The sequence below is a fragment of the Bacillus rossius genome, chromosome 2, assembly GCF_032445375.1.
Source record: "Bacillus rossius redtenbacheri isolate Brsri chromosome 2, Brsri_v3, whole genome shotgun sequence".
Taxonomy (NCBI): domain Eukaryota; kingdom Metazoa; phylum Arthropoda; class Insecta; order Phasmatodea; family Bacillidae; genus Bacillus; species Bacillus rossius.
In genome coordinates, this window is record NC_086331.1 from 103690501 (window position 1) to 103708861 (window position 18361).

The 18361-nt window shown below is 37.7% G+C and overlaps 1 protein-coding gene across 1 annotated transcript in view; it reads right to left on the reverse strand.

Moving 5' to 3' along the window:
* The window catches only part of LOC134528940 (transcription factor SPT20 homolog), a 176793-nt gene extending 161579 nt beyond the window's left edge, over positions 1-15214 (reverse strand). The window contains exons 1-3 of the mRNA XM_063362609.1: positions 15210-15214; positions 9423-9568; positions 3613-3724 (exon numbers count right to left, since the gene is read on the reverse strand). Coding sequence (XP_063218679.1) covers positions 3613-3724; positions 9423-9568; positions 15210-15214 — 263 coding nt within the window. The remainder of the gene's footprint in view (positions 1-3612; positions 3725-9422; positions 9569-15209) is intronic.
* Positions 15215-18361: the final 3147 nt, after the last annotated feature.

An 18361-nucleotide genomic window follows, 5' to 3' on the forward strand; every position in this document is an offset into this window, starting at 1 on the left:
ATAATATTTATAATAATCAAACAAGTAAGATGGTAATAGAAGAGACTGATTACACTTCATGGAACGATCCAAACATATTGGTTGACCGGCTAAGACTTCTACATGACTCGCTTTGTGCAGGAAATTATTCGTGCATCAAAGAAATATCATTCATACTCAAAGAACTGAGGAAAGCTGGCTACATATAATAATGGCTTGTTTTACTTGTATTTGTATAATGTAAAGAAATAAATAATTGCAATTATAAAAATTTAATGTTTTTTTTTTCTTGTATTCAGATTTCTAACTAAGACTAAGTTCTCCTAACTTGTGCTTCCAAATGTGCTTCCTTTTCGTTGATGGTGCGGCCTTTTCGTTGATGGTGCTTCCTTTTCGATGTCGGTGCTTCCAAATGAGCTGCATTTTCGTTGGCGGTGCTGCCTTTTCGTTGTCGGTGCTTCCAAATGTGCTTCCTTTTCGATGCCTGTGCTGCCTTTTCGTTGTCAGTGCTTCCAAATGTGCTGCCTTTTCGTTGTCGGTGCTGTCTTTTCGTTGTCAGTGCTTCCAAATGTGCTTCCTTTTCGTTGTCGGTGCTGCCTTTTCGTTGACGGTGCTTCCAAATGTGCTTCCTTTTCGTTGTCAGTGCTGTCTTTTCTTTGTCGGTGCTTCCAAATGTGCTTCCTTTTCGTTGGCGGTGCTGCCTTTTCTTTGTCGGTGCTTCCAAATGTGCTTCCTTTTCGTTGTCGGTGCTGCCTTTTCGTTGTCAGTGCTTCCAAATGTGCTTCCTTTTCGTTGTCGGTGCTGCCTTTTCGTTGTCAGTGCTTCCAAATGTGCTTCCTTTTCGTTGTCGGTGCTGCCTTTTCGTTGTCGGTGCTTCCAAATGTGCTTCCTTTTCGTTGTCGGTGCTGCCTTTTCGTTGACGGTGCTTCCAAATGTGCTTCCTTTTCGTTGTCAGTGCTGTCTTTTCTTTGTCGGTGCTTCCAAATGTGCTTCCTTTTCGTTGGCGGTGCTGCCTTTTCTTTGTCGGTGCTTCAAAATGTGCTTCCTTTTCGTTGTCGGTGCTGCCTTTTCGTTGTCAGTGCTTCCAAATGTGCTTCCTTTTCGTTGTTGGTGCTGCCTTTTCGTTATCAGTGCTTCCAAATGTGCTTCCTTTTCGTTGTCGGTGCTGCCTTTTCGTTGACGGTGCTTCCAAATGTGCTTCCTTTTCGTTGGCGGTGCTGTCTTTTCTTTGTCGGTGCTTCCAAATGTGCTTCCTTTTCGTTGGCGGTGCTGCCTTTTCTTTGTTGGTGCTTCTAAATGTGCTTCCTTTTCGTTGGTGGTGCTGTCTTTTCGTTGTTGGTGCTTCCTTTTTTGTTGATTGCACGTAGTACAAAATGTAGTGATTGAATATATACTAGTTTATCACCTCTTGGTGTTACTAAAATATTTTTCAAGGTCACTTGGTCCTTTAGAATGTATAAAAATGTCACGATGGATTACGAAGGTCATGTGGTCCTGAAATGACTAGCCTATACGTCTGATAATGACATGACTCGGTCTCATGGACTGAAGACAATTGATCTATATGTGTGGCTTTGTACATGAACGGTTTATATGTTAATCAGATTATTGAAAAATTAGACTTTCATAATAGGCTAATCGGCACTGATTTAATTCGTTGGTCCGGTATATTGACTTGAGTTTTTTTTTTCGTAGAGTGAATGATTAATTAACTCCGCGAAAGGTTATGGAAAACAGAACCTAACATTTATTTAATAATTAGTTACAACTGTCTCTGGTCAAGAATCGAACCGTGGACAGGGATCCATCGATTCAATTTGTAAATTAATAATTGATTTTTACGGAGACTATTGGAATTTTTCCCGCATTTCTAACTAAATAATTACATGATTTCAAGATGTCGGCCGAATTTCAAGATGTCGGGCACCTGAGTAATAATAAATGATTACTGCACTGTAGCATGTTATTAAAAAATTATCATGATGGTAAGACGAGTACACACAATATGGAGTCCTCCAGCAGACGAAAACATGATGGTGGCAATGACCACTAGCATGTGGCAGCTCCTGGTAACATGTACTGAACATAAAATGACGGATCCGTGATGGACATCAAGGTCAAGGTCAAATTTCAAGGTCAATGTCAAAGTTCAAGGTCAAGGTCAAAGGCTAAGGTCAATTTTCAAGGTTAAGGTTAAAGTTTAAGGTCAAGGTCAAAGTTTAAGGTCAAGGTCAAAGTTCAAGGTCAAGGTCAAATTTCAAGGTCAAGGTCAAAGTCCAAGGTCAAGGTCAAAGTTATGGTGAACAGAACATTATACTAACATGACTCCAGCACACTCTAGCAGACGAAAACAAGATGGTTCCCTCCAGCGGACAAAGACAAGATGGCGGACATGATGTCATACCAGCTGATGGTAAATACCTAGTTATTGGTGGTGGTAGGTCAGTCTGTAGGTGGCTTCTGTGGAGGAAGGATCTGATTTTTTTTTATTTTTTGCCCTCACCGGTTTCGAACCAAGGACGAACATCGATATAATCAATCAGAATTCTATTACGTTAATTTTTTGATGAATTTTGGAATTTTTCCCGATTTTCTAACATAAAAATTACGGATTTCCAAGATGGCGTCCAAATTTCAAGATGACGGACATGACGTCATACTACCTGATGGTATATGTGCATTGACATAAGTGGTGGGGGTCATTCTGCTTGCATCCACCGTGGGGGAAGGATTGGTCGTCATTTTATATTTTTTTTTGCCTCTGTCGGGTTCGAACCGAGGACTCCGAGCTCCGTGTCGTTTATGTAATTTTTTTATTAATAATTTATTAAAATTTTATTAATTTAATTTTTTTATAAATTTAAAAAAAAAATTCGTTAAAATCGGATAATAAATAAAAAAGTTAAAGATGGCTGCCGTAACGAAAATTGCAACGGTGACGTCATGATTCAAAATGGCGGAAAACACATCGCCGGAATTTTCGAGAACACAATGACGTCATAAAAATGTCGGATCCAAAATGGCCGCCGTGATATACTTGTCCCGTTACGTTATGTCCCGTTACGCTGTGTCCCGTTACGCTGTGTCCCGTTACGCCGGCTGCACGCACGAAAAAGTGTCACGTTACGCATATTGTCACGTTACGCTCGTCCAAGATGGCCGCCGTGACGTCAGAGATGGACGTGACGTCAGAGATGTGGCTCGGCTCCCCGCTCCACAGCCAGAAGCCAGTTTCAGGACCGGCTATCATATACTACTAATGTATACATCTTTTAAAAGACGCTATTCAACGGCCTTACAAAATTCGACAATTTTGAAAATAATATAACCAATCTTATAACTATCAATAGGATACTATGTAAGAATTATAAAATTATCAATCTGGCAACAATGGGCGCAATTTTCTTTATACTGCAATCTAAGCATGAGGCAGGTTATATTACGAGGGCAGGCATCACCGATCGGCCTAGTACGGTGTATTCACATTTTAAAATCTTGTGGTCGTGTCCCGACACAGCCCAGCACAATTCGTTTCCTGTCGCACGAAAGTTAAGGAATGCCACTCAGCCTGTATTTGTCGAAGGATTGCTTGAGCCACTATGAGCACGGAAAGCTCGGTGACCACGCACTGACCTCCTCGGCGGCGGGCTGGGGTCCATCTGCTGCGCCTTCGCCATCACACTCTGGATCATGAGCCGCTCCTCGTCGCTCAGGTGGCTCATGTCGACCTGCGGCATGTCGGCGCCTGCGCACACAACACGTCGCTGCTGAGACATGAGGCACGTTTTTAAGACACATTTGCATTTAACGCATGCATTATTATAGTTTTCTGCTTGAGTTTTTCTCTATTTCAGCAGTAGGTTGTAGTTGGAATTATGATCAATTGTTTAGAGCTTAATTGGTAATGGTGCAGAGTTTGGCGCTAACCATATTAACATTTTTGCGTGCTGTTTGTATTTGCGAAGTCTTGCGTGCAATGGTTTCTATATTAACTTGTAAGGTATCTATTCAGTAATGAAACCATGTCAAAGCTATGCTCTGTTAATTGTGTATATAGCTTTTTTATTTGGATAAAAAATATATTTGCTTTGGAACCTTTTTAAATATTTACATCCTATAACCAATCCTTCCTTTTTCACAGCACTGCTTTATCAACTTTAAGAAATATCTAGTTCGGGATTTTTAATAGTTCTTTAATTATTGTCATTTAAAATTAAGGTTCATAGTAAGGTGAATCCTGGCCGGATATTGTGTCTAAAATGGTTGTATGGAGCTGGGTTGAAGGACGGAAACCATTTTAACCTCAAAGAAACTCGTAAAAATGTCACGTCAGGGACCAGTGAAGATTGACAAAATAAAACCATAACTGTTTATGATTTCACAACTAGTGTGAGCAACAGGTTACTAAACACAGTGTTCGACAGTATTCCATGTTTTAAGAACACAGGTACCAACTGCTCTTTGAATTTTATTCTCAAAAAAAAATTAACAAATATATTTTTTTTGTAATTGATCAAGATTTACTCAGGCCATTCATTTTAGCGATAGTTATGTCACTTTTAAAGATAACTTGTGGCAGTATTTGTGCTTAGGAGAATCTTTGATGACTTTAAATGTTATAAATTGTTAATTTTTAAGATAATATGAGTTGATGAGCATCTTTGTTCAGCCTACTCTTGACCTTTCTGATGCAAATGCATTTAATTGGGACCGTAGTTATTATGTAAAACGTGTTAGAAAATATTTTCCTTTTATTTCAGGCCCCTCTACCCTCATATAAGGAACAACTGTTTTCCTGATTTGTTGACAGCGATAGTTTCAAAATTGTGTTGTCATAATATAAAGAAACAATAATACTCCATATAACAATTTACCTTGCTCTACATGAAAAACAAAATTTCTTCAGTAAAAATTTTGGCCACTTTGCCAATAAATGTGACATATTAAAATCTATGACACCTTCTCATAAGCAAAGGTTGGAGAATTTCTGTTGTGTCACGAAGACGACTGCTACACACATATCAACAAAAGTGTATCTTAATGATCGTAAGTCTCGTTGTTTCAAATGTTATACTATAGGTCATTTACAGAAGTATTGTCAACAATCACTATTTACAATGGCAAGTGGTTTTTCTTGTGCGGAAACCAGGCCATTTTGTTAAGAATTGTTACACAAATAGTTCTACAGGATGCTTTTTGTATGGTTAAAAGGTTTACAAACAAATAAGTGTTGGAATTTTGGCAATGCAAAAAAGCTCTGCCGTAAACAACGCTGTCTTAAATTGGCTGCTATTCAGGCTGCTCGAACGTTGGGAGTAGATATTACTGTCCAGAATAATAATATTATAGCTTCAGTAGGTATGGGTACCACAAATGGTTTTAACCTCCAAAATGTTGCTAGCAAGTTGTTGGTGAAATATAAATAATAGAAAAGAAAATATATCATTGGACGTGGTTTTCAACTTTGATCGACTAACGGTAATATTTTCCTTATACAGGTCCAACTTCTGTTGCATTTTAAGATAGCAAAGTTTTCGTGGTTAAGAGTCTTTTGGATTGCTCCCAGTTTAGTTAATGATGTAGTCCCGAGTCTTTATTTTTTGGGTGACACCCAAACTTTTTTTAATTGTATAAAAATGCACTTCATTTTTGGATCCCACCCACGAAAATTGTTGATGCTGTATTGTCGTTTCAAGCAAAAAAAAAAGTATAGGTGCACAAAACATGAAGAATGTTTGTCTGTTGCGCAACAACAACAAGAGATAATGAATTTGAAAAACCAATATTCTGATTCAAATAAAACTTTGGGAAGTTGTGACTGAATGTTTTATGGCAATAAGGTCACAAATTAATAACCTGTATGCTATGTTCCTTATTAGTGTTCCCCGAAACTTAAAGCCAAGGAGAAATACCATATGGTTCTGTACTATAGACTTCTGAAAATGAACATTCTGGTAGAAACTTTCCCCACACTTAGAGTAGAAACTATTCTACAGTATTTGGGTAAAGCAAAGTATTATAATACACTCTACCTAACACAGGTTTCCATGAGTGAACACTTAGTCCTAACATTACCAAATATACAGGTTTTTTTAACACGATGGGGTCGCTATGAGTGGATGAGGGTCTCATTTGTGGTTAATTTTGTAGCCCAACTTTGTCATGTATTTTAAATAAAATTCTGGAAGATTACTAATATAAATTTTATAGTACCTTTTTGAATGACATTGTATTTTTTCGGATAGTTCTGATGACCATTTGTAACATTTCACCATGATGCTGGACCACCTTAGGGAAGCAGGATTTACTATGAATCCAGAAATGTTAATTTGGTAAAGAAAGAGATAACAGTTTTGGGATTTTGGATTTGTGATGGTAAATTTATCATGGATCCTGCTAAAATTGCCCCCATCGTCAACTTCCCGGTGCCCAAAAACTTAAATGTAGTTATATATTTTTCTATGTCTCTTAAGGTATTATGCCAGATTAATTGATAATTTTTCGGCTTTGTGTGACTCACTAAATTTGCGAAGAGAAGCTGAAGTTTTATATTGGGGAAAGATCAACAAACATTTATTACAAAAATTTCAAGAGGCTAATTCAATTTCCACATATTTTGGTCCTTCCTTGTTTTAATAATATAATTTGTTGTTCGGACCAATGCTTCTACCCTCACTACAAGTGCTGTGTTATTACATGAGGGTGAAAAAAGGCTTTAGCCCTACTGTTTTGCTAGTAGGGTCCTCAGTTGTGCTGAGAAAGGTAACGGAGTATACGGAATGAGGATTTGGCCTGTGTTTATGCTGTGGAAAAGTTTCAGTCATACATTTAACGCAATGTTTTATAGTTATGGTCAGATAACCAAGCTTTTACATAGCTCTTTACTCACCCGAAACAATTAGGAAAGAAGATTTCTGGATTATGTATTGATACGATTTTGTTTCATTCTTAAACATGTTAAAGGTACAGATGCCTTATCACATATGCTTGACCCTGGAGAATTTTCCATCAAACACACACCACATAATAAGGTAAATAAAGTCCTCTGTGCCATATCACACAACATATCTAAATCTTTTATAGACATAATGGAATAGAAAGCAAAGGATAATTCCCCTCAGATCTTTAGGCAAGGTACCAATTATAATTTTTGTATTTTAGAAAAGATTTCCGTATTATATTTCCTATGATGTTAGTAGACAAGTCTGTGCCCCTGATGCTGTATGACGTATGTTGTTACGATATTATCATTACTCATCTTCAGGAGGCCATTACAAGCCAGAAAACGATGGAAAAAAATTATAAAGGATTTTATTGGCCTAAAATCAAACATGAAATAATTGTATATGTTAATTAGCATGAATACTGCCAAAAGGCAAAACAGTGTCACAACACCAAAGTCGGCGAGTATTCAGTCGAGTTGCTCATGCGAGTACGGGAACGGGTTTTGTGAAAATGTTTGGCCCACTCCCTAGGAGTCCTGGTAGTTTGAATAGTTTACTTGTATAGGAAGATGGATTTTCCAAATTTGTTGTACTTTTACTGCTACGTAATATGAAAGCCCAAGTGATTCATGCTTTAGAACATAATGATTTATGTTTTTGAGTGGTTCTGAATCCTTATTGCCACCTATTTTAATGGTAAGCTGTTAAAATTTATGTGTATTTTAAATGAGGATTTCAGCACATTTTCACTAGCCCTTTCTACCCATCGCCTAATATCGTAGAATGAGTCAATCAGATGTTCACAACTGCAGTCACAATTTTTCAACATAACGTGCAACATTATTACGATATACATAATGACTATCTCAATACTAGTTTAAATTCTGTTATTCATAGTTCTACTAAGTTCTCCATCCTGTTTATGTTTAGGTAAAGATTTATTACGCCCTGTAATTAATATATAGGGATTAACATATGACTTATTACATATAAGTAGCGATCAGCAACGAGAAAATGCTTGGCAAGAAGCCAATGATAACCTCAAGGTTGTGTATGCAAAATGCCCTGTAATATAATAACAACAGAATCAAAAATATATTTCAGGTAGATGAATTGGTGTTATGAAAACATTACCCACATAATTAAATGTTTAAAGCTAGAGCTGCCAAATTATGTTTTAAGAGAGAGAGAGAGAGAGAGCCTCTACAGAATCCTACTTTTTTTGGGTTCAATATCTGTCCTTTCAGGAGAAGTTGGTAGTGATATTAGGGTTAAAAAGGCTCATATTAGCCACCAAAAATATATATATGATCTAATGTAAGTCTTTTTTGTTAGATTTCTTTAATTTAAAATTAATGCATAGATAATTTTTTGATATGAGGTCAAACATTTTGTTAAATTTTTTTAGTATTTTAAGGTATAGTTGGTATGTTAGATGTTTATGTGTAATTTTTTATTGTGTTTGAAATTCAATTACCTACGTCATGAGTATTTCTTTTTCTTCTTCAGGCCTACATTTCCTTGACTAATTGTTTTATGTCACAAATTCTTGCTGTAATGGTTTCGTGCCTGGAAATCTTTCAACTTTAGGGATAAGCTACTTCTATGCTTATTTAGCTTCCCTTAAACATTTTTGGGTAGGGGTGTTGAGGAAGCTACATTGTGGAAAACATGCGTATTGTATACACGAATTTATTAGATATGTTGTATTTTACTCTCGGGTAATTCTTTATCTTTTTACGTATTTTAATTTTTTTTTTTAATTATCTAGGCTTCGTATAGTTGGTACCGAGTCGGCGGAACTTTCTATTTGTTTAGGCGCGATGTGCATTGAAAAACCACTCTAGCTCTACGAAAAAAAAAGTGTGTGGTGGCGCAAAACAACCGAGGACCCGCGAGTGAAGAGCCCTATGAGCTACGAGGTTGTGGCGTGCACAGGGCATGCAGCGATGGGAGTTAGGCCAGCAGCATTCAAGGGCCACGCCTACCCGAGAACACACACGGTGCGCAGAGCTTCAGGAAAAACAACGCGATTTATAAACTACTCAAGATATACAGGTGGAGTCTGCTTACGAAAAGATTTTAAGAATTCGACGAGGGCTATTAAAGTAGTTAAGTTTCCGGATGAAATTTTTAAACTGTATTTTTAGAAGAGTTAAAATGGTTAAAACGCATGTTTTCAGGGAAATTTTTAGGCGTAAAAGAACCGGTACAGATTCTTGAAAGCACTTAAGGGACTTGCATTACACCTTTATCGTCATTTCTACGCAATATAATGTTACGGTCGCCGCTAAAATTTCACAGTTATCCTGTGACGACGAGAAGACTGCGTGCCAGTTCAGAGGCGATACAGCGCTAGAAGCACCAGCTAGCGTCGCGCTTATCATCCCGCCTCACTAACACAGATACACCCCTGACGAGGGACACTGCTGTGGATGGCGGCACCCGTCACGCTACAATGTACAGAACCTGCGGACCCGGTGCTAGTCCGCAAGTTGCCTGGCGCAGTCGCCAGCGAGTACCCAGGGGAGTGGAGCCGCAAACAGTCGGCGTCAGTGGACGCCCCTATCGACCAGTCGCGCAGCAGGTGGTTTGTAAGATACCACCACACTCCAGGCAAGTCAAAGGAACTATGCCCGAAGCCCCTGCAAGTAGCGCGATCCCCAAAACAGTACATTCCGCGAGTGAGGCGGTGGACACACAAAGGCGAGCACGAACGCGAGAGCGAACAACGCAACATTAAGGGCCCCGCCTACCTGGGCACACATACGGTGTGCAGAGCTTCAGGAAAAACAACGCGATTTCAAAACTACTCAAGATATCCGAGTGGGGCCTATTTACGAATAGCATTTAAGAGTTCGCTGAGGGCCGTAAAGTACTTTTAATTTCGGATTAAGTTTTTAAACTGTATTTTTAGAAGCGTTAAAATGCCTAAAACGCGTGTTTCCAGAGTAATTTTTAGGCATAAAACAATCAGTACAGATTCTTGAAAGTACTTAACGGGCTTGCATAACACCTTTATCTTCATTTCTCCGCCATATAATGTTACGGTCACCGTTCAAATTTCACAGTTATCCTGTGACGACGAGAAGACTGCGCGCCAGTTCAGAGCCTTGCGCTTAGAGGCTATACCGCGCTGGAAGCACCAGCGAGCGTCGCACTTATCATCCCGCCTCACTAACACACATACACCCCTGACGAGGCGGGTCCCTTAAGGATCGAGTGCAGCAACACACACCGCCGAGCGAGCAGTTCGCGCGGCCACGCTGTCTGCGCGGTCAGGACGCGCGAGCTGCGAGCTGACCGCACATGCTGGGTTGTTCGCGCGGCCAGTGTGCAGTTGTGAGCAGTTTGGACGAAAACATGCATTCTGAAATCACCGAACGACTTGTAGAACTTGTAAAAGTGAATGAAGTGCTGTAAAATATGTCTATGGAAGGATACAAAAACAACAGAGTAACAAATAAGATATGGGATGAAATAGGAATCATACTAGGAATGCCAGGTAATTATTTAATTATTATAGGTAGTTATAGAAATAACAAGAAAATTGGTACACATAACTACAAGGTTTTTGCAATTGAACGTACTAAGTGGTACAGGAACTTTGTTAGTTATCATTATTAGCATAAAAAAAGGAAACAAATCGGTCGCGAATCTCAAATGCATAATTTGCAGGCCTTCTGGGAAATATGTTCTGATTTTGAAAGGCCCCAAACTCGCCAATTACAGGCTCCAAAATATGTTGTAGACGTCTTTCACCTTGTTCCCGCGACTGCCTCTGTTCGCTTTGGTGTGTACTGGGTTCGATCGCCAGTCGTTCGCGCCCGCGTCCGCGTTCGTGCTCGCCTTGGTGTGTCCACCGCCTGAACCTAGTGCATGGGTCGGAAAATAAAGGAGATCTCAAACTTTACACCCAACAGTTACAGACAACGTCAATAAGTTAAAAGAAGCTTAAGACTTGCAATAAAAAAGATTTTCGAAGTATTTATTAAATTTACATTTCGCTGATTATGTTTGTTTGTAATATTTTAAATTTGACAAAAATGTAAGAAACAAATATTTTCTTTTTGTTTATAATAGTTCACTCACTAACTAACCATCTCGCTGGCCACTATCACTTTGCGAGTGAGCCTTAATAATAACATCAACTATAAGAAGTAAGTACTCAGGCTTCATAATTTATTACAGCTTTATCTTGTGTAGATTATAATAGACAGTAAAGTGAACAGTGGTTTCAAATACATCCTGACAGCTATAAATGATTATAACAAACGAGCCTGGGCAGTTCCCGTTTTAACACAATACAGGAATGCTAATCACAGCTGATTCGGGCCATTTTAACAAAATTGTAACTAATTCTGGTGCCAATTTTATATAAGACATTTAAAGCCTTACTGGAGAGGAATTCAATTAACTTTTACTATAGTCATAGCGAGGTTAAAAGAACGTTTCAGACGTTTCAGGATTGGCTTCATCGTAAAATTTCAGCTCAAGATTGTTATAAGTGGCATGAAGGTTTGCTGAAAGTATTTTATGTCTATAATAATATGTCCGATAGAAAAATCGGTATGTCTCCAAACGAAGTGAATAGCAATTCTTTGTTAAAACCTGTTTACGAACACGTAAAGAAAATATAATCTATAAGACCGGAGGCCAGCATGGGATACTACGTTCGTATTTCAAAACACAAGACTTTTTTAAAAAGGGATTTACACCTAATTTGTGTTAAAAATTATTTTTAAAAAGTGTGTATTAGGACCAGTTATCCACATGTGTTTTATTTCTAAAAAAAAAAAAAATTGAAAGAAAATATTTTGAGAAGTTTCGATCAATTTTCGCTAAAATTGGACCATTTTCAGGACAACGACAAAGATAAATTTAATCCAGTAAAGTATTAAGCATTAACTCTTGAAAACCTAACAATAATGTTAAGACTAAACAAATTAAAGTATGAGCGATTTGTAGTTTGTCTCCCCCGTAAAAATAAACGAGGGCCCTGCCGTAACTGCAACTGTCGCGTCGCCTGTGCCTCAGCTTGCGTCACACTGTCTCCACGTCAGGTCTGTACGCACAGGCTTACGACTCAATACCACACGACAAGTCGGCCGTTTCAGTTTTATGACGTCACTTTGCTCTAAGGGCTATTCTTGTACATTCATCACCACAGCCTTCTTTAATTAGTTTTGTGGTCGCAAACTTTATGTGTAGATGTTGACTGAACATCATCTGCCAGCCGTAAAATGTCACGGAAGTGTTCATAATTATGAACATTAGCATGTACTTCTATACAGAAGGTCCATAAAAGAATGTCCGTAAAATAGGGTCCCAGATAAAAATTTTAATAGTATCAACTGTAAGCGTTGTAGAGTTTTGGTTCATGGTCACAATAAAAGAGTAGGTTAACTCAAACAGATTTAGATAAGCGCATGCGCGAGAACTGCTTTGTTTATTTTTCTCGCTTGCAGCGCCACCTACGCAAAATGGAGACTCCTGAGCGTAAACCGTTTTGCGTTATGCAAATTGATAAGAGGTGAATATATAATTAAAACCATCCCCATTGTAATCTCTTTGTCCGAGAGTGGTTGAACGTCGGAAGTCCCTGACCGTTGGCCTGACCTAACGCTATGCGATTTTTTCCTCTGAGGGTTTATAAAGGTTCGTGTCTACTTCCCCTCCCCCCCCCCCCTCTTTATCTAATATCCAGAGTTTATACATAGAACTGAAGAAGCTATTGCTTCCATTACTCCGGACGTGTTAACTAAAGTTTTTGCGAAAAATAGGACTTTAGGCTGGATGTGTGCCGTATAACTAAAGGTACACATATTGCACATTTGTAAGAAAAACTATGTTAGTTACCTTCCATTTTATTTATGATTTGTTGTTAGAAGTATAAATTAAACTGGTCTAAAATTAGCCTACATTGAAACAGAGACTTTCTTTTATGGACGTACTGTATAAATACACTGACATTGAACAACGTTTGTGATGAATAATAAAACTCAAAGCGCTACCATTGGAAGGCGTGCCATTGTCACCAAAAACGCTAGAGAAGACTCTAACGCGGGCAACCTCGATATGTGCCATTTCGTCACCGAAGGAGTCTTCGATGTCTGCAGTACCACTAGCATCAATAATGACCACCAGAGGCTTGCCAACTTCTTCCGATAATCGATGTCGCCACTGTGAAAGGAAATGTTTAAAAAACAGTAATGATTATTCGAGACTAGAAGAGATACTGTCTTAAGAATTCATCTTGCAAGAAGTTAAGCTGTGAGAAATTCCACAAGAAGTTTGCTAGTAATGATAACTTCAAGATACACTTGAAGACATGTAAAGGTATTGCCGGGTGGCAGAAGGTGAAGATAGCATATCATTAGCGATGCAACAATGCACTTTAGTGAAATAGCAGCCACATCGGCATCCAACTCGAGCCTGAAAATTCCGTGGTTATTAATTAGATATCCTTGCAGCTTCTGTTATATGTCGTTCACATATGAGCATGTTGCACGAAGACACGAGAAGACTAAATGTTTGAAGAATCGTTCTCGTATGAAGTTTCGCTGTGAAAACTGTCATCAGTGGTTAACTCGTATTGACAGTTTGAGAAGGCATAAAATTTGTGTAAATGTGAAGTACTTTCTTTTTACTGTGGAACTACCTGACATTTTAACTTCTCAGTTTATTTTGAAGACCAGCATGCGCACAAGCTCTAGTATTAAAGAAGATACACAGCAACCGATTGCGATGATACCTGGACATGAATCTAAATCTAAGATTGTGTTCGGTGCATTACAGCTAAAATATAATGGATTCTTCCTAACAGAATCGGCATTTCGAGGAACATTTAAATACTACTATTATTAAAATACCTTGGCAAGGCAAAAATACAGTTGTACTTTTCTTGATGATAACGAGCAGCATATAATAAATCCGCTTACGTATATTTAGCGATAAATGGAGCTTTAAAATATATAACTCATGGTTTGAACTGCGTATACGGTAAACCGGAGCCACCCAGGACCATATGAAGAAGTGCGTTTTCCAGACGATGTATGCTGCCATTTACAATTCTGACACTGCAGAGCAGTCTGTAAAACAAAGTATCGAGTAACACCGCAGAGAAAAAAAAAGAATACTTAGGAAAAGGATCTGGCTGGACGCTTACTTCGTTGTAGTCATTTCGACCCATGACATAAGTATAAGTATATAATTGTTCTATTTCCGTTTTGCATGTATAAGTGTAGCAAATAAGAATATATTAGGAGGTAATAAATACTGTTTGTAAACTCTTGTGCGTGTTTTTTTCTTGTAATATCACATATAATGTTTTAATTGATTTAACTTGATTTAATCTGTACTGCCTGCAATCTTGCGAATCGATCAGTATAATAAGTAAATTATTTAATTCTTTTAAGAATTATTACGAATTTTTTATTGATAATTACAGATTTTCAATATGTCGACCGAGATGATTGAAAAGATGGCGAACGCGACAATATTTGACTGTCTGGTGACTGACACTACTGCACTCTAGGGGGTAATTAATAGACCAATATGGCGGTAGTGCACACTAGCAGACGAAAAAAAAATTAATTATCCAATATGGCTGCCACGACGTCATAACGGTAGAAATAATAAGTGCATTGTAAATTTTACGTGGGAGGTGAGGGTAGGGTCAGCTTCCTGCTAAATATTGCGCAAGGAGATGAGAATTTTTCATTTGTATTTATCTGGAGCCGAACCGGAGACTTCGAAATATGTCTAATAATGGCAGTTTTTCATTAAGTAGTTCAGTAAAGTTGTTCTTAATCTTTTATAATTTTTTGCTAACCTTTGATATTTTTGTTTAAATATTCTGGCCGGGATCGAACTGAGGACCCCAAACTCAATTATGTGCAAAATATATTTTTATTTTATTTATTAAAAATTTTAAATAATTTTTAAAATAAAATATTATTTTTGCATTTTTAAGTAAAAATATAATCGAGTTGTGAAATTCAGTCGATGTATTATATTTCAATCATTGTGAAGGGCAAGGTTTACGGTCATGACCTTCCAGGCTCGAATTTGAATTTTCGAGGAGTGTTAAGTCTCTTTTTAAGGATTTTTTTTAAGCATCTCTCATTTTTTACGACTAAAGTGGGAGAGTTTCCCTCAAAACTGAATATTTTTCTTCGAAATAGGGTAATTTTGAGAATTTCTGAGGATTTTTAAGTATTTTTTTGAGATACTTTGTGGAAAATTTCCCTAAAAATACAAGGATGCGGTCTGTCACTGACCCACCTCATCCTAGTCTCTGCGCCACACTCCCCATACATATACCACTTGCGTGTGGTTTTATGTTATGTACTTGTTTGTCTAAACCATAAGCATACCTGTACAGAACACATATATTTCGTATATCTGTTTAAGGTTTTCTTTTATTCAGTGAACGAAATGACGCGTGTGACTGGTCAAGGTTGTGAAATAAGTTTGTTATTCATTTCATGTGGCCAGTTACTTTTAAATGTGTATGTACCGCTTCACCAGCGCCATCTTGTTTTATAATGCAGTGACGAATTTATTTATGTATAGGGCCAACCTCAGCACCTGTCCAGCTGTTATATTCAACTCTGTGTGCTTATCAGCCTGACTTTATAGCAAACTGAAATTCTGCAAGCTACAGCATCGATGTTGCTATGCGAACATACTTTATCAATGGTAAATATTCTTGACCGTAGATCTGTTATCGGAATCGGGAAGGTATTCAGAGTTGCGCTCTTCAGTCGTAATTTGCTGGCACTCAGATGGGATGTGGTGACACAAAGATCCTTAAAATATATATTATGGATGGACTCTAAATTATGGTAAACCGAAGCCGCTCGAGGACCAAGTGAAGAAGTGAAGAAGCTTGATTTCAAAACAATGAATAACACCATCCGACGAAGTTGAGCAGTCTGTTAAACACAGTATCGAAAAACTCAGCCTGGAAGATGAAGATTGCACGGGAAAAGGATCTGACTGGACGCTGACTACGGTGAACAAACTGGAGCTGAGAATTAGTCAGTTCAAGTAACTATAGACGTATATGCACATTAGATCAATTACTTTTGCACGAGTTTTTGCAGTATAATAGAATTTTAATAAATATTTTTTGCACAAGAATTATTTTATTTCCTGTAAGCTCGAACAGGATTGATCCCTGTATCCATATATATTTTTTTGGCTGTAAGAAATGATTTACATAAAGTGAGGTCATATTTAATAATATTAATTATTAATATATATTTTTAGCCTTATTTACTTTTTTGCATTGACTAAGGATCAAACCAAGGAAAGTAATCCCTAAAATCTGTCAGTAAAAAAGGTAAATATTTTATTAGTTTTTGGAAAATATTCCGATTTTTTTGTTTGAAAATTGCGGATTGTCAATATGGCGTTTAAAATAGTCGAATGTGCTTTAATGTGCTTTAGGGCGCTCTAGCTGATAAAAAATAAACTAATATGGTGGTAGTGCACTTTATCAGACGTAAAGAGAATCTAACCTGGCATTCAACATGGCTGCCGTGACGTTAAATTGTCGCCAATTATATATTCCTTGGTGACGATGGTATAAATCTGCTTGTGGATGACATGGAGGAAAAATGTGATATTTTTAAGTCTCTCTCGTTTTGTTCCAACCTGGAATTCCAAAGTCCGTAACGTAGGTGTTTTGTTTTTAATTGAAGCTTCAATAAATTTATGTTATAAATAATTAATTTTTACCTAATTATTTATAAATTTAAAATTAAATTGCTATTGTTGGGTTCTAGCCAAAGACTCCAAATTTGATGACATAAGTGCTTTTTATTAATTTTTTAAAATTTCTTATTAGTTAATCCGATTTTTATTTTTGTTCAATTTTATTTTTAAAATTTTTATCGTCGAGGCTCGACCGAGGACTCAGGGCTCAATGACGTATGTGCATATATACCTATTTTTTATAATTTTTTTAAATCCGATCAGTAGGGATATTAAGCGACGTTAAGAAAAACTTAAGCCGATTGAAAGAAAATTTTGCTGCTTCAAGTAATTAGAATGTTAGGTAGGAAATTTTCCCTCAAAACGTAAATTTTTTCCCTCGTAAATGTGGAATCTAAGGCAATTTTGGGGGAATTTTGAGTCAATTTGGAGGGAAACCTGTAAATTTCCAAGGCTCATAGTACCAGCATCGGTATGAATTACACTGTCATCGGTAGTTTTTCAAAACGGGCTCGGATTTTTGCTTCCTCGTCGACCAATCCCGCCAGTTATCGGCAGACTGGCACAAAGCGGGCTCTGGCAGGGCCAGAGCAAGGCGCGAGCGAAGAGCGGCCAGACAAAAGACGCCCTGATTGGCGCCTCTAGTGCAGACGTCGTTCCTCGTGACCCAGTTCGCGCGCTTCAGTCCCCGGCGTCGATAATGTTGCTGCGAATAGCCGGCTGATTGGCCGCGCCGTTCTACAGCGCATCTCACCCTCAGTTTGCAGTGTGCTCTATCGTGGGCGTTTATTTTCTGTTTCCAATAACTTAATCCTGCCACTAGCGCTGACCTGGTTTCAGTGTGCTCTGTTGCCAGATATGCGTCATAGAGCGCAAAAGGTTTTAGACAGAATTTTATGGAATAAAGAAAACAACTTGAAGTATATCTGAAACATTGTATTTTGTAAAGGACAATTTTGAACGAGAATATTAAAATACTTTTTTTTTGTTTTACTTTATCAAGAAAACCATATTATATTTTTTAAACTTATAAGCAGACGTAACTGAAAGACGCCTTATTTGTTTCAACCATTTTTGTAAACAAAGTTTGTTTTAAATTCCAGTTAATCCTACTAATATTATAAACGCGAAAGTTTGTAAGTATGGATGAATGTTTGTTACTCTTTGACGTAAAAACTACTGAATGGATTTGAATGAAATTTGGCCTACAGCTAGCTTATAACCTGGATTAACACATAGACCCCATATTAATATGAAATTCCATCCCTAAGGGAGTGAAAAAGTGATAATTTCATTTTATAACAGAAAAAATCATAGGTCATAGACATACAAATAGTGAGTGAGTGTCATTTCTCCATGTCTGACACACGATCATACACATAGTAAGGTCTGGCAAATTAATATTTTTCTCCTTGGTGAGACCAGTCAGCTTAGTGGAGCTTGTAGCGGCTAGCAAAATAAAGGCGCTAATAACAGTTTTGTTCTTAACATCGTCAATAGATAGAGTTGCCTTGAATTTTAAACGCACCATTGTTTGATGCGTTTGCCATGTCTTTAATTTTCGTTTGTTTGTGCCGTATGCGTTCCTATACCATTCATCCGATTGCGATGAAATTTTGGTGATTTGTTATGCGCATGCCCATGAAGGTTACTGAGACGGTATAAAAGAGAGACAGAGATAAGCGAGGTATAGATAATGAAATGGGTTAGATAAA